This window comes from Styela clava, chromosome 9 (genome assembly GCF_964204865.1).
Source record: "Styela clava chromosome 9, kaStyClav1.hap1.2, whole genome shotgun sequence".
NCBI classification, from domain to species: Eukaryota; Metazoa; Chordata; class Ascidiacea; order Stolidobranchia; family Styelidae; genus Styela; species Styela clava.
Window position 1 is genome coordinate 483,727 of NC_135258.1, and position 16,631 is coordinate 500,357.

Consider the following 16,631-nt stretch of genomic DNA (forward strand, 5'->3'; position numbering starts at 1 on the left):
TATCGCAGAACTCGAGATATAGATTTTTGCGATTTGACCACTAGTGGGAGCTCGGGTGCGTTTGGGTCCCCAAACTAAGAAAGAGTAACACTACAGCTTCCTACTGACTGACTTTGAAGCCTCCATCTATCGTACGAGCCGAGATTTAGCGATTTAAACATTTGTCCACAAGGTGGCCAGACACGTCCAAGACTTTTTTTGACGGGGTAATTAGTTTAGTTATGCACGTTTTCAAAGTACGAGCCCTCTACCCACACGGGAACCCATATTTTCCATCACAGGCTTTGTAAACACAGAATACACTACCTAAATAGTGTTGCCAGGTTTCACAAAACACGTTTTCGCTAATGTAGGCGGGGTGGGAAATCCCCCCCGCCTTAAAAATACTTAAAATAATTTTATCAAAGGCCCACTCGCCTTTCACGGCCCGAAAACCCCGAGAAAACGGCTCTTTTCATAAGAAATCAAAGGATTGCCTTATATGGAACATCATGTGATTGACGAAAATAGGAGAAACGCACTTTGGGAACTTTCGGCCCGTTTTTAGGGCCCTTCCCGTGGCCCGATCGTTCTGAAAAATTTTCTTTATTAGTTTGCCCCCGTTCCCCGTCTTTTGACACCTCCGGCTTGTCTCTGCGATTTGCGGTTCTCTCTAACATACCCTAATTGACCGTGCGGATCTACTAACACCTAATCTTCCTGGCCGCTGGCTTCTGGTTTCTGTTGCAACTACCGTTGCGAGGGAAAAGACGGCGGATATCATCCAGAAAAAAACGTCTGCCTGCGGCATACGACGAGGGGGGCCGCGGGCGCACAAATGGTCGGTTTGAACCATGCCGGTTGTGTCTACGACGCTCGTGCCGCCATCCGTTGCGTCGGACGAATCGCGGCTTGATCCGACCGACGCCGTTGACCCCCCCTAACATAAACAGCTTTATCCGTATGGACGGGAGTCTATTTTTATCAATTTTAAGGTTCGTGATCACTCGACCGTGACGAAATTTTATAGGCATAAACTACACTCCAACTACCTTCTATAACCCAAATACGAGACCCCTATCTATTACCGTTCTCGAGATATGGCCTAAAATCACTGGACCGTAACTGAAGGCTACCAGAAAAAAAATTTCGCTGATACGTGATTGGAATAATTTTTCTGATCACGCCCATGCCTTTAGATTCTCGATAAAACCCTTCATTAGCCAACAAAAGGCCAAAATCACTAGACCGTGACGGAGGCACGGAGGCAAAAAAATTTCTTGAAAAAAGTATTAAACTAAACTTTCTCAACCTACCTATGTATTTTTTTTTCTCAATATCTCAAATCTCAAGCGCAACATTCCGAGCTCACTGGACCGTTACGGGGAAGGGGAATCCCCAAAGTTCGGGTGGTAATATATTCTATTAATTAGTCCCTTCCATATTTATACATTACTTTGCCCAAAAACCGATTCCAAGTGCTCCTAATCGCCCAAAAACCATATTACCTAAGTGGGCGTGGCTTTCTACACGTTTTCTCGTCACTGGGGGGGTGGGGGCACTTCCCCCACCCCCAAACATGTTTGGAAAAAAACCCAATACCCGGGCAAACCGTTTCCCGGCCCGGAAACGCAGCTAAACGGCTTCTAAACCCCAAAATCACTGTTGCGTGACCTGATTGACAGCCTAGAAATGGCAATGTCGCACATCCTTACTTTTGGGCCACTAAAATCTCGATTTGGCCCACTTCCTCTGGCCCGATTTTTCTGAAAAATTTTCTTTGGTATATTGGGACCCTCAGCTATCTTTTGACACCACCCGCTTGTCTCTAGGACTTGCGGTTCTCCGTAACATACCCTGTTGGATCGGAGTCTGTGATTGACCTTCCATTAATATCTCTGGCCGCTGGCTTTTGTTTTTTGTTGTGGCTATCGCCACCCATCACGAGACGTGGCGGGGTAGCATCCAGAAGAAAACGTCTGCCTGCGGCACACGACGAGGGGGGCCGCGGGCGCACAAAGGGTCGGCTGGGACCATGCCGGTTGTGTCTACGACGCTCGAGCCGCCATCTGTTGCGTCGGACGGATCGCGGCAAGATCCGACCGACGCCATCGGCCCCCCCCTGACATAAACAGTTTTATCCGTATGGACGGTTCATACCAAAATAGGTCGCATTGTCCAAAATTCTATCTTTCCTGATTGAAATTTCGACATTGCGACAATTTTGTAGCAATGTCGAATTTTCCGTCTAAGAATGTCACATTGTCAATTTTTCATACCAGATTAGGGTTGTTATGCAAATTATATAGTTTGTCGCAATGTCGATTTTTAGTTGTTGAATTTTCGACAGTGCGACAAAAAAGTATTAGGGTTGTTATGCTAATTAGATAGTTTGTCGCAATGTCGATTTTTAGTTTCTGAATTTCAGTCTGTTTTTATCAATTTTAGGGTCTGTGATCATTCGATCGTGACGAAATTTTATAGGCATAAACTACACTCCAACTACCTTCTATAACCCAAATACGAGACCCCTATCTATTACCGTTCTCGAGATATGGCCTAAAATCACTGGACCGTAACTGAAGCATACGGAAAAAAAAATTCCGCTGATACGTGATTGGAATAATTTTTCTGATCATGCCCATGCCTTTAGATTCTCGATAAAACCCTTCATTAGCCGGCAAAAGACCAAAATCACTAGACCGTGACGGAGGCACGGGAGCAAAAAAATTCCTTGAAAAAAGTATTAAACTAAACTTTCTCAACCTACCTATGTATTTTTTTTTCTCAATATCTCAAATCTCAAGCGCAACATTACGAGCTCACTGGACCGTTACGTGGAAGGGGAATCCCCAAAGTTCGGGTGGTAATATATTCTATTAATTAGTCCCTTCCATATTTATACATCACTTTGCCCCAAAACCGATTCCAAGTGCTCCTAATCGCCCAAAAACCATATTTCCTAAGTGGGCGTGGCTTTCTACAAGTTTACTCGTCACTGGGGGGGTGGGGGCACTTCCCCCACCCCAAACACGTTTGGAAAAATTCCCAATAGCCGGGCAAACCGTTTCCCGGCCCGGAAACGCAGCTAAACGGCTTCTAAACCCCAAAATCACTCTTGCGTGACCTGATTGACAGCCTAGAAATGGCAATGTCGCACATCCTTACTTCTGGGCCACTAAAATCCCGTTTTGGCCCACTTCCTCTGGCCCGATTTTTCTGAAAAATTTTCTTTGGAATATTGGGACCCTCAGCTATCTTTTGACACCCCCCGCTTGTCTCTAGGACTTGCGGTTCTCCGTAACATACCCTGTTGGATCGGAGTCTGTGATTGACCTTCCATTAATATCACTGGCCGCTGGCTTTTGTTTTTTGTTGTGGCTATCGCCACCCATCACGAGACGTGGCGGGGTAGCATCCAGGGGAGGTCGCTACGCTACCCGCGAGGGGAAATGTATAGAAATATCTTTAGTAAATTAAGAAGAAGATGTTTGTTTGAAGTTTGTTGGAGGACCCGGGTCGTTGCGCCGGACGAATGGCGGAAATTCGTCCGGCGCTCAGCCCCCGACCTCTTCAGTCCATTAGGAAGTTCAAATACCACGTAATAAACTGATCACCCCTAACCGGAGTCGAATTTTTTCAATTTTAATGTCCGTGATCACTCAACCGTGACGAATTTTTTTTGACACAAACTAGACCTCAACTACCTTGTATGACCCAAATATGACATCTCTACCTTCTACCATTCTCGAGATATAACGTAAAATCACTGGAGCGTGAATGAGGAGATGAGGAAATAAAATTTCTTCCAAAATAGATTCATATAATTTTTCTTAACATGCCCATGCCTCTACTTTCTTGATAGGTCCTTTCGGAGGCCTGCAATAGGCCAAAATCACTAGACCATGACTGGGGAGTGAGAGAAAAAAAATTTCTTGAAAAAAGCATTAAACTAAACTTTCCTAACATACCTATCTATTTTATTTCTCGATAGCTTCATTTTTATGTGCGCAACCTGCTTACGCCACTGGAGGGCGATTGGGAGGGGGAAGTCCCAAGATTCAGGTGGTGAAATATTCTATATATTAGTCCCTTTGAGATTTATGCATCACTTTGCCCAAAAACCAATTCCAAGTGCTCCTAATAGCCCAAAAACCCTATTACCTAAGTGGGCGTGGCTTTCCACACGTTTTCTCACCACTGGGGGGGTGGTGGCACTGCCCCCACCCCCAATTATACTTGGAACATTTCCCAATACTCGGGCAAACGCTTTCTGACCCCGGAAACAGAGCTAAACGGCCTCTAAACCCCAAACTCACTCTTGCGTGACTTGATGGACAGCCGATTGACCAATCAGCAGCCTTAGACCCCTAAAATCCCGTTTTGGCCCACTTCCTTTGGCCCGATCGCTCCCAAAAATTTTCTGTGTTTGTTTGGTAACTACCTCCCGCTACATGCCAAGTTTCGTCCCGATTGGCCCGCCAGTTTTCTGGGAAATGGTTTTTACCAGCGACGGCTGTTAATGTACTTCCAGCTTTAGTCTTTCGTGCAACGAATTCTGATCTATACTGTGCATACGCACTTTCAGTGCTCTCGGGTTGCCTGACCATCCAGGGGAGGTCGCTACGCTACCCGCGAGGGTAAATGTATAGAAATATTTTTAGTAAATTAAGAAGCAGATGTTTGTTTGAAGTTTGTTGAAGGGCCCGGGTCGTTGCGCCGGACGAATGGCGGAAATTCGTCCGGCGCTCTGCCCCCGACCCCTTCAGTCCATTAAGAAGTTCAAATACCACGTACTAAACTGATCACCCCTAACCGGAGTCGAATTTTTCCAAATTTGAGGTCTGTGATCACTCAACCGTGACGAATTTTTTTTGACATAAACTAGACCTCAACTACCTTGTATGACCCGAATATGACACCTCTACCTTCTACCATTCTCCAGATATAACGTAAAATCACTGGAGCGTGACTGAGGAGATGGAGAAATAAAATTTTCTCCAAAATAGATTCAAATAATTTTTCTAAACATGCCCATGCCTTTACTTTCTCAACAGATCCTTTCAGAGGCCTGCAATAAGGCAAAATCACTAGACCATGACTGGGGAGTGAGAGAAAAAAAATTTCTTGAAAAAAGCATTAAACTAAATTTTCCCAACATACCTATCTATTTTATTTCTCGATAGCTTCGTTTTTAGGTGCGCGACCTTCTTACGCCACTGGAGGGCGATTGGGAGGGGGAATTCCCAAAGTTGAGGTGGTGAAATATTCTATATATTGGTCCCTTTGAGATTTGAGCATCACTTTGCCCAAAAACCAATTCCAAGTGCTCCTAATAGCCCCAAAACGATATTACCTAAGTGGGCGTGGCTTTCCACACGTTTTCTCACCACTGGGGGGGTGGTGGCACTGCCCCCACCCCCAATTATACTTGGAAAAATTCCCAATACTCGGGCAAACGCTTTCCGACCCCGGAAACGGAGCTAAACGGCCTCTAAACCCCAAACTCACTCTCGCGTGACTTGACAGACAGCTGCTTGACCAATCAGCAGCTCCGGGCCACTAAAATCCCGTTTTGGCCCACTTCCTTTGGCCCGATCGCTCCCAAAAATTTTCTGTGTTTGTTTGGTAACTAGCCCCCGCTACATGCAAAGTTTCGTCCGGATCGGCCCTGTGGTTCTTCAGATAATAGTGATTCACGGTCGCTTAGAGTAGTTAGCTGTAGCTATTGACTTTCGTGCAACGAAATTTGATTCTATACTGTGCATACGCACTTTCAGTGCTCTCGGGTTGCCTAACCATCTAGAGATAAGGCAAATAGACCAAAATGTAGAGCTAAGTCCAGGAAAATCAGCAATCGAAAAATGTCATTTTTTGGAAAATTGGACTTAGCACTGTTTGGTTTTGAGGTGTCGATATATTCAAAACTTTAAAAGTCATTTTATAAAAGAACTTTCAAAAGTGGGGCTAATGATTCAAAATAAAGAATTAGGCACGGTTTGAATCCATCGAAAGGTCCGGATTCGGACCGCGGTCCGCCAGTTGAGTAGCCCTGGCCTAGACATGTCAGTGGACATAACGATCGTTTCAATATTATGTTGTTGTTTTTCGTCATCATTATCATTAGGAAATCGCTTTTCTCTTCGTATACTGGACCAATTGCTTTGAAATTTTCAGTGGTTAAAGATTCGTTTTTTTGCCAGAAGGCTATTACTTTTATTTATTCCTAAATTTTCTATGAATCTTATGAGATCTAATATTTCATCCGAAATTGCGCTGTATTACTTTTTAGTTATGGGAACACGTTTTTTAATCCGCCAAGCGTGACGGCTGACTGAAAATTCTAACGTCAAAGGTAAGGACTGCTTCGCTCTGGTCCACGTGTTCATATATTTGAGCGTTACTCTCTTGTTGTATCAATCTGCTCATTCACACAAATAAAATCTCTTCCATTTTCACCAAGGATTCCACATCATAGCTTTTGACTACAGCGGGTTTGCGGACTCTACCGGCCAGCCGAGTCCAACAAGAGTCGTGGAAGATGCAATTAGCGTGTAAAAGTGGACAGTCAAGCAGGTTGGATTATGTTTCATCATATTTGTCTCAGGGTAGAGAAAAGCCAATAAGACTGCTTAATCATATGGCTAATATCAGCAAAGCAGAGGTAGACCATATATAAATTGTATATAAGCACAGTTTAAACTAAAAAAAAGTTCCCAAACTAAAGGGTTGGCTTATATGCGCCTCACTCTAATCACACTAAATTTCGGCTTTATAAGCGCATAACCCTGATTGTGCGGGGGTCAACTTATACATGTATAACACAGTTGCCTGTCAATAGGGAATTCCCCTTTATGTTATTCCCCTGATTACCAAGTAATAAAAATCAAATCAGTAATTGTCAAATTTCAGACACTCAATGTATTTATTCACCCAGCTCCAGAAAGAAGATGTGACAATCGTGCTTTGGGGTCATTCACTTGGCACTTACATCAGCACGAGGGCGCTATCGCTCATGTACAACCAGAAAGATGACGCTCGACTCCCAGACTGTCTGATACTTGAAGCTCCGTTCACGAATACATACGATGTCGCGGACTGCTTTCCACTATCTAAGATGAAATTTATATTTTTGTTTCATTTTGGTACTCCCGTAGTATGTGAACCAAGATGGCGGACATCTGAACGATTTCAGGTACAAATACTACGAAGTCACTTGGCTAGTCCCTGAACTCGTAATAGAACTAAAATAAGGAAAATTGGACCTCTGTACTTTTCGTTGTAGTGTAGGGTGTAGCCTACAACAAGGCCGTAAATTGAATAACATTTAAAGAATTGTATTTATTACATACCTCTTTCAGTATTTCTATCGGCTCTATCCCTTCATGAGATTGCAAGTTCACAAGAATATCAAACAATATGACGTTGAGCTCAGGACTGAGAAGTATCTGCCCACAATGAAGGCTCCTGTTATGATCCTACATGCTAAAGATGATCAGAGGTATGTAGGCAGAAATATTTGAAAGGTATGGCTTGCCAGTCAGTGTATCGTCCTAAGCGTAATTAACACGCTTACGTGGCGCTCCTCAAGAGTTCACAGGTTCAAAACATGTTATTTATGAGAATATGGCTTGCGGAACTGTTTACTGTCGTAAGATGGTTCATGTAACCTTCATCATCAAGTTATGTCTCGTAAATTCATCATCTAACATTTACAATATTTACCGGTACGGCCTTACAGTATGGTATTTAATATAAGTTTATTTCGACTCCTCAGCATAACAAGCGCTATAATACCCTAATTGTCAGATTGATTAAAACAAAATAAATAACCGATTAGCTCCTTTTTCAGCTTTTATGACATCATAAGTAAACCGCGTATTTGACCCATGCGAGATGCAGTCTGCCCAATTATGAAGTATGTAGGACTACTTGGAAGTATAATATTCACATTTTGAGCGGATTTTCCGCAAGTTGCATAATGATTGCACAACTTTAAAAAAAAAATCGAAAGTCGGGGAAGGGGGAGGAGCGGTCGCCCCGATTTTCATTTCCCCAAAAGTATAATAAAATGTCAGTCCATGCATTGGAAAACAAATAACTGGCTAAACAATCCCATAACTGACAAGGACTGGTAATCGGACGAGAGGCGCGGTTCGCTATATGATTACGCTGTCCTAGCGGCTTTTCTCTCCCCCGGGATAAATATGTAAATCCTACCCTCCACTCTCTATTGATATCTCATCAGAATTTTCCATGCTTGAAGCAAGCCAGGTTCTGTAAAAGGGTACTCCCGTAGTATGTGTACCAGGTTAGGGCACAATTTCATTCTGATTTTCTCACTTTAGTTCTATTACGTGTTCGGGGACTGTTTGTGTCAGCCAAGTAAATATATCCCCTGCCCATAGGTTTCAGTCCCTTTACACAACTTGATGTCAAGTAGATGAACAAAATTAGTTACCTCCATTTTGGTACACATACTTCTGGAGCGCTTCCCAAAGACACACTTATTCATGTCTTAGCTAGCATGGTCAACTTCGTTACACGTCTCTCAAATCAAGTCAAACGATTTCCAATGACTCTGGCTTTGATTACAAGAAAACTGGTCGCCCTGTAACACATTTCTGGATCGCCCTGTAAAAGCAATATTTGCATGATGTTGATGCAACATTAATGCAAAGTTTAGTTGGTAGGTTCTATTAGCTTCGCTTCCTAATCGATTCGGATTCGCTTTCTTTTGAAATAAAAAAATCCAATTCTCAAACCAAAGTATTCCATTCCTTACAGAATCGACATTCATCTCGGTGAGACTCGGCGACATTCATCTCGGTGTACGAAAAGACGACCTCTGACCCCATGACAAAATCTCCTCACATTCGTTTCATTTGAATGCACAAGGATTACGGAGTGAAACACTGCACTGCTAAGCACCCTGAGATAAGGAAGTTAGTGCATGATTTCATGGCTGAGGTAGCAAAGGTCAAAGGTGATCAGGAACAAGGAAGTAAAAATAGATTTGAATTGATCGATATTTAATTTTTCTTTTTTTGCTGTTTAATTAGGCAATGAATATAATTGCTTTGGTCGAGTAGCAAAGATCAAAGGTTATCAGGAACAAAACTGATTAAAGATTTTATTTTTTTATTATTAACCTTTATTATGTTAATGAGACGAATAGAGCTAAATTGAACTTGCATTCCTGGAATTTAGGTAAACTCCCAGCATTGTTTTCTTCTGAAGAAATCTAATTATCAAATTTCTGACGCTTATTTAATTTTCCAGCTCCAGAAAGAAGACGTGACAATCGTGCTCTGGGGTCATTCACTCGGCTCGTACATCAGCACGACGGCGCTATCGCTCATGTACGACCAGAAAGATGGCACTCGACTCCCAGACTGTCTGATACTTGAAGCTCCGTTCACGAATACATACGATGCCGCGGACTGCTTTCCATTGTCTAAGGTGAGATTTTTGTTTCATTTAGGTACTCCCGTAGTATGTGAACCAAGATGGCGGACATCTGAACGTATTATGTGTACCAGGTTAGAATTAGGCAATAAATTCAGATACATATATTACGGGTATCACTTGGCTAGTCTTTGAACTCCGAAACCGAAAGGAAAATTGGAATAAAATTATGGCATAACCCTAACCATGTATACATACTACGTTCTGGTGTCCACCATCTTGGTTCACATACTTGGGAAGTACCTTAATTTCTATGATATGATATAGTATTATACGATGCTTATCAACGCTTTTTCTTACTGTACAAAGCCCGGCATCAGTATCAACTGATATCTAACGATATGTAAGGATATACTATATATTAGAAAGGCTAAAATCTTTCCAGTTCGGCACTTGCTACTTAACAGAATTCTGTTAATTTTTGCTGCACACTTAGCAACTAGTCGTTGATCACTCTTTGGGGACCTATGTACTATGCCATTGTGGTAGTGCGCCAAGACTTTTGAATTGAATTACATTTAAAAAGTTGTAATTATTACATCTCTCTTTCAGTATTTCTATCGGCTCTATCCTTTCATGAGGTCTTCACAAGAATATCAAACAATATGACGTTGAGCTCAGGACTGAGAAGTATCTGCCGACAATAAGGGCTCCTGTTATGATTTTACATGCGAAAGATGATCAGAGGTTTGTAGGCAAGAATATTTGAAAATTATGGCTTGTCAGTTGGTGTATCGTCCTAAGCGTAAGTAACACGATTACGTGGAGCCCTTCAAGAGTTCACAGGTTCAAAACATGTTATTTTTGAGAATATGGCACGCAGAACTGTTTGCTGTCGTAAGGTGGTCCATGTATCTTTCGTCATCGAGTTCATGTCTGTGAAATCCACCATCTAACATTTACCGGTACGGTATTACAGTACAGTGATTAATAATAGTTTCAACTCCTCAATATAACAAATACCATATTTGACAGATTGATAAAAAACAAATGAATAACCGATTAGCAGCATGTCTAAGCATCTGGAAACAAATAACTGGCTAACTATACTCATACCCGACATTGACTGTTAATCGTGTTTCATCATATGATTAATAAGCTGTTTTAGCGGCTTTCTTCCCTCGAGATAAATATGTAAATACAGTGGCGGCGCGTCAATAGGGCCAACCGGGGCAATGCCCCGGTTGTTTTTTCGGTATAATAAAAAATATTCGAAAAATACCTCAATATCGGTTGCACAGACTGTCTACACTAGCCATATTCTCCCGACATGGTTCATTTTTCGCTCGCAAAGCCTTCGTCGACGGGGCGACGCCGATTTTGCCCTGGTTGCTCATTGTATATCGTATTCTCTCTTTTATCTTCCACTCGCCGCGTTTGTCTCGTTTGTTTTCTGTTTCTTTTGCTAAATCATCGGGGCCGATCGGGGCTAGCCCCGAAATTATGACGACCCAATGCCGACGTTTCTTACAACAACGTGTTGACATATTCACGCATTCCTTCTCGTTCCTTGGTTGCTTGAAGAGTTGATAGTTTCCTCACCTTCGTTTTTGTCGCTTGTCTCGCTATTTGAATCAGTTAGAGACCTTTAGTCCATTTGCTTTCGATTTTCCACATTTCTTTTGAGCTCCTCACTTCTTTCCGGCTTCGCATTTCTTAGCCTTAGACCTCATAATGAATAAGGTTGATGCACTACTTCGCACTCCGTTTTCGATGCTGCCGCTGGAACAAAAATTAGAGGTACAACGTCTTGGGCCTTATCAACCAAAAAATTGTTCACTGGAACAATCCCGTGACGGAAGTAAGCGTCGGCGTACATTCTGCGCAGAAACTTGGTATAAAAAACACGAATGGTTGTGTTACAGCGAGGACAAAAATGCACTTTTTTGTTTTTATTGCCTACTTTTTGCTACCGCCCGTGACTCACGTTGGTGTAAATTTGGTTTTAGAGATCTTAAACATCTTTCCGAGCGTGCCAGGGATCATCAATCTTCTATGGAGCATCTGGACAATGCAGTAAAATACCGAACATTTGGAAATGTTAATATTGCAGCACAGTTGGATGAAGGACGCGCGGTTTCTATTCGTCGGCACAACCAAAACGTCGAGAAAAACCGCCATGTTCTCGGTCGATTGATAGATGTTTTGAAGTTCATTGGTTGTCACGAGCTGTCCCTCCGTGGGCACGATGAACGGGGCTGGCTCTTCTAATAGAGGGGTATTTTTGGATATGGTGGAATACACCGCATCCCTAGATACAGTATTGAGAGATCATCTTGATGCCGCAACTGTTTCGAAAGGGACATCTAAGGATATCCAAAATGATTTGCTTGACTCAATGTATAAAATTTATTTACAACATTTGGCTCTGGAAATTGAGAATTGCCAGTTCCTTTCGATTCAGTCTGACGAGACAACTGACATCACGTGCGTTTCCCAACTGGCTGTGATTTTTCGGTTTGTGAAAGATGGTAAACCTACCGAGAGATTTCACAGCTTTGTACCAATCGTTGATCGCACGGCTTGCGGGATATCGGCTGTACTGAAAGAAGTGTTACAGCCTTACAACGCGAAGTCAAAATAGATAGCTCAAACTTATGACGGCGCGGCAGTCATGAGTGGGTCGAAACATGGTGTTCAAGTTTATATAAAAGAAGATTTTCCTCATGCGCATTTTTTACATTGTTATGCACACCAATTTAACCTCGTTATTAAAAATATGTGTCTTGATACCCCTCTCGTCCGTATATTTTTTGCAAATGTTTCGGGGTTTTCTTCATTTTTTTCCGTTTCGCCGAAGCGCTCTGACCTCCTTCGCCAGATATGTAGCCGCCGTTTCCCAGCTTGTGCACCAACACGTTGGAACTTCCAATCACGCGTGGTGCAGGGCGTGTCCGAAATTAGGTCTGAGCTCATTGAGTGTTTCAATGGCATTCAGAGCTCTCCGGTTTGGGACGAACGCTCTGTGAGGGAGGCGGCAGGTCTAAAGCGTCTGCTAGAAGATGGTGAGTTTTCATGTTTTCTCGCTTTTTTCTCCACAATATTCTATCACGTGGATGTATTATACGGCGCATTGCAGTCAAGGCTAATGGATGGAGCGTCTGTGCAGTCGTGTATTTCAGACTTCTGCGATGCTGTATCTCGTATCCGGGAAACAATAAAATACGACGACACATGGAGTGCTTCTTTACGCCGCGGGCAAACAACGCAGCGATTTTGATTTTGTCTGCAAAGGAATGCTGTGACATTCTGGTGAATCAAATCTCTTTGATGAACCCCAAAAATTTTTCAAAATTTGCACGTCAATTTCCAATCCATTTGTTGGCTACTGTCTCCAAATTTTACCCCATGATAAACGTGGGTAAATTGGAAAATGAATTGCGATGTATATACACCAATCTTTTTTGAACATCACATCAACTTGCGCGCTCTATGGGTTCATCATAGATAACACTCTAGTAACTACCTTTGCGGCGTCTGCAAAATTTCTGGACATCATTTTGACGACGCCTATTTCTTCCGCCGACGCAGAGCGAACATTCAGCACGCTGAAGCGTATTAAAACGTATCTCAGAAACACAATGAAGCAAGATAGATTAAATTCCTTGGCTGTTTTATCCATTCACAGAGACGTTATTTCTGGGATGCATGACTTTAATCTGCGCGTTATTGAGCATTTTGCTTCCAAGAAACCGCGGCGTGTTGCATATATGTTCAAGCAGTAGAAGTCTAGCAGCATATATATCTATGAGTGAGCGACGCATGTCCTTATCTTTGCATAACTTTCCTTTCTTCATAGTAACGTTTTAAACCTTATTTTAGGTTTTGTCTGCTTTCCCGCAGTTTCTGTTAATATGTCATTGTATTTATCTGGGTAAATATTGCCTTTCCTTTTGAAAGAGGTTTCAAAATAAACTATGTCTATATTTAATAATCCCTTGACTTGGACCGGTTTTAAAGACACTTTCTTATCGTTAAAAATTGTCGCTTTTGCCGATTGGTTGTTACCGATGAAATGGTTTTTATACTCGTAAAATGATGGGAGAACTTACAGCGCTCATCCTGTCCCCGTAGATGGGGGTGACTTGGTCCCGCAGTAGCTTGCCCCGGTTGTCAAAATGACCACGCGCCGCCACTGTGTAAATCCCATCCTCCGCTTTCTATTGATATCTCTTCAGAATTTCCCACGCTTAAAGCAAGTCTGTAAAATGATATTCTTGTATTGTGTGTACCAAGTTAGGCCATAATTTTATACCAATTTTTCTTATTTTAGTTCTATTACGAGTTCAGAAACTGTTTGTGTTAGCCAAGTCAATATAACCCCCTGCTCATACGTTTGAGTCCCTTTACACAACTTGATGTAGAGTATGTGAAATTAGTTACCTCTGTTTGGTACACACACTGCTGGAGTGTCCTGTAAAAGCTATATTTGCATGGTGTTGATGCAACATGAATGCAAAATCTAGTTAAAAGGCTTTATTAGCTTCGTTTTCTGATCGAATTTGATTTCTTTTAAAATTCAATTCTCAAACTGAAATACTTTATTCTTCACAGAATAGACATTCATCTTGTTGAGACTTTGTACAAGAAGACGACCTCTGACCCCACGACAAAATCTCCTTACATTCGCTTCATTCGAATGCTCGAGGATTACGGAGTGAAGCACTATACTGCTAAGTATCCTGAGATAAGGCAGTAAGTGCGTGATTTCATGGTTGAAGTAGCAAAGGTCAAAGGTGATCAGGAACATGGAAGTAAAAATAGATTTGAATTGATCGATATTTAATTTTCATTTTTGTTATTTAATAAGGCAATGAATATAATTGCTTTGGTCGAGTAGCAAAGATCAAAGGTTAGTAAAGGAAGTAAAACTGATTAAAAATTTAATTTGTTTTATCCTCCATTTATTATGTTAATAAGACAATTAGAGCTAAATTGAACTTGCATTCCTGGAATTTAGGTAAACTCCCAGCATTGATTTCTTCTGAATCACTTAGAATAGGGGTGGGCAAACTGCGGCCCACGGGCCAGTTACGGCTAACCGAAGTGTTTTATCCGGCCCGCTTGTGCCTATATCAATTATGACTATGGTTTTTATGGCTATAAAATTGTGCCACTTGGTACACTATCTGTTTTGTGTTGAAAATTTCAATGAAATAAACGAATCGCTGGCTAAAATATAGATCTTGATATTGACCTCACATATTATCTGCACCTGTTGTGAATATAATTGTGCCACTTGGTACACTGGCTGTTTGTTGTATTTTAGCTGTTATTCTATATATTTGTAAATGAACTGTTTTTTATTTGTAGTTTTGAGCCTCTGGCTCAGTAACCAAATCTATTATCTGTAACTGGCCCACTCAGAAAAATAATTGCCCACGCCTGGCTTAGAATTTCATTCTATATTGGTTCATCTCAAAGTAACTTAATTATTCGTAGACTATTTCCTGTGAATCAAACATTAATTTACAAAGGGCGGAACTATACTACTGTATCGCCCAGCATTGATAACAATCATCTCATTCCAAATTTCACACTGTGTTTTTAGAAATTTTGTAGGCTTTATTTCTATAATTAAAAGTATTTCAACATAACTTATTAATTGATTGTAGTTTATATTTTCATTATTACTGTGCAACTTTGCTTACAAATGAGTCTCCTTCACTTCTGAGTGAGTTTCTGTAACTTTGCTCAGAGATAAGTTTTCTTTACTTCTGAGGGAGTGCCCGTAACTTTGTTCTGAGATGAGTCTCCATTGGAGTTGAAGCGTGTAACCTTCATTAAGCAAATTCACTTAATAAATGAAAGTCTATGCTTTTACGTACTATCAAGCAAGTTTATTTTTTATTTTAATATGTATATTCCTCTATGCACTGTATATTTATGTTTAAATATGCAATTATTTTATCAGACTTGAATTTTTTCATAACAATTCTACTTCAATGCATTTAACCCACTGAGACAAATAAACTTCGCATTACAGTGCAGTATTATTTTCCGAGCTACTGAGCTTAAGAGTGTTTTCGATGTTGAAAACTGACTTCGGAGCTAGGTTTTCAGGGATGTCCAAAATGAAATGAATGGTCGCATACATCGAGATTGGTTGTATTTGATTTAGTAAATTTTAGGAAGAATTTGGAATATTTCACTCGTAAATGTCTTCTACAGCATGCATTATTTTAACGCACAAAAAATTAGTCAAATTCTCACAAAATAAAATGGAGAATACTTATTAAATCAATGTTCATATCCGTTACTTTGCATAACCAAATTCGAAGTATATGAATTTACAATTGTATTGAAGAATTTCTCATGTGAAACAGACCCATTTCATTATACATTTATTATTTCATAATGCATTTGGTTTTGGCCATCCCTTGGTATTTCTAGTCGGAAATAGGGCAAGAGTATGATTTTGAAGTTCCTTTTGAGTCAGACTTTTTATTGGTGGTAATCGAAGTCAAAGTACTTGCCAACTCAAAAAATTGAGAAGTTAAGGAGGGCGTCCGTGTTGAGGGACAAGAACCTTCAATGAATAAACTACAAAAACCACGGATGGATAAACATAGAAAATATGCAAAAAAGTTGTTGGCTCAGAAAACCAAGAAAATGAAATTTACTTCTGGTTTTGCTACATTACATACACTTGTGTGTTTTTGTCTATCGCCGTCAACACAGTCATCGGTGATTGAAAGTAGGATTTCGATGCTTTTGTGGGACGTGTAGATGTAACGCTGTAGAAATATTGAAGATGAGCCAAGAGTATGGTTTTTTGTCTGTGTAAATCTTATCTGCTTTCACAAAGTATTTTATGTCAAAAAACTATTTCCAAATATTTCACCAGTCTGGACTGGGCATATGCTGCTACAAATTAAATAATCTTGTGACAACTGTTTTATGCAATTCAAATACAATCAAAACTCATACAAGAAAAAAGTTATATATTTGTGAAGCGTGTGGAGAGTGTTTGGTAGATAAAATGAAGTTGAATATACTTGTTAACGCTGAATAAATCTATATTCTTCATGGATACTATATATCCATATATAAATTCTGTTTTAGAACACGATTCTACATAATCATTTTCGTATCTCTTGCGAGAGTAACATTTACACCCAGTGTAAATTCTCATGTTTTCAAAGTGTTTGGAGTTTTTTCACAGAAGTGTGGTTCGTCGCCAG

The 16,631-nt window shown here is 40.9% G+C and overlaps 1 protein-coding gene across 2 annotated transcripts in view; it reads left to right on the forward strand.

Moving 5' to 3' along the window:
* The window catches only part of LOC120331124 (lysophosphatidylserine lipase ABHD12-like), a 76,158-nt gene extending 60,726 nt beyond the window's left edge, over positions 1–15,432 (forward strand). Inside the window, exons 3-9 of one of the 2 annotated variants that reach the window (XM_078116182.1) lie at positions 6,443–6,555; positions 6,892–7,174; positions 7,341–7,480; positions 8,767–8,983; positions 9,262–9,441; positions 10,000–10,134; positions 14,002–15,432. In XM_078116182.1, coding sequence (XP_077972308.1) covers positions 6,521–6,555; positions 6,892–7,174; positions 7,341–7,480; positions 8,767–8,839 — 531 coding nt within the window. In that variant the 5' untranslated portion in view covers positions 6,443–6,520 and the 3' untranslated portion in view covers positions 8,840–8,983; positions 9,262–9,441; positions 10,000–10,134; positions 14,002–15,432. The remainder of the gene's footprint in view (positions 1–6,442; positions 6,556–6,891; positions 7,175–7,340; positions 7,481–8,766; positions 8,984–9,261; positions 9,442–9,999; positions 10,135–14,001) is intronic. The other variant, XM_078116183.1, reaches the window with a different exon arrangement.
* Positions 15,433–16,631: the final 1,199 nt, after the last annotated feature.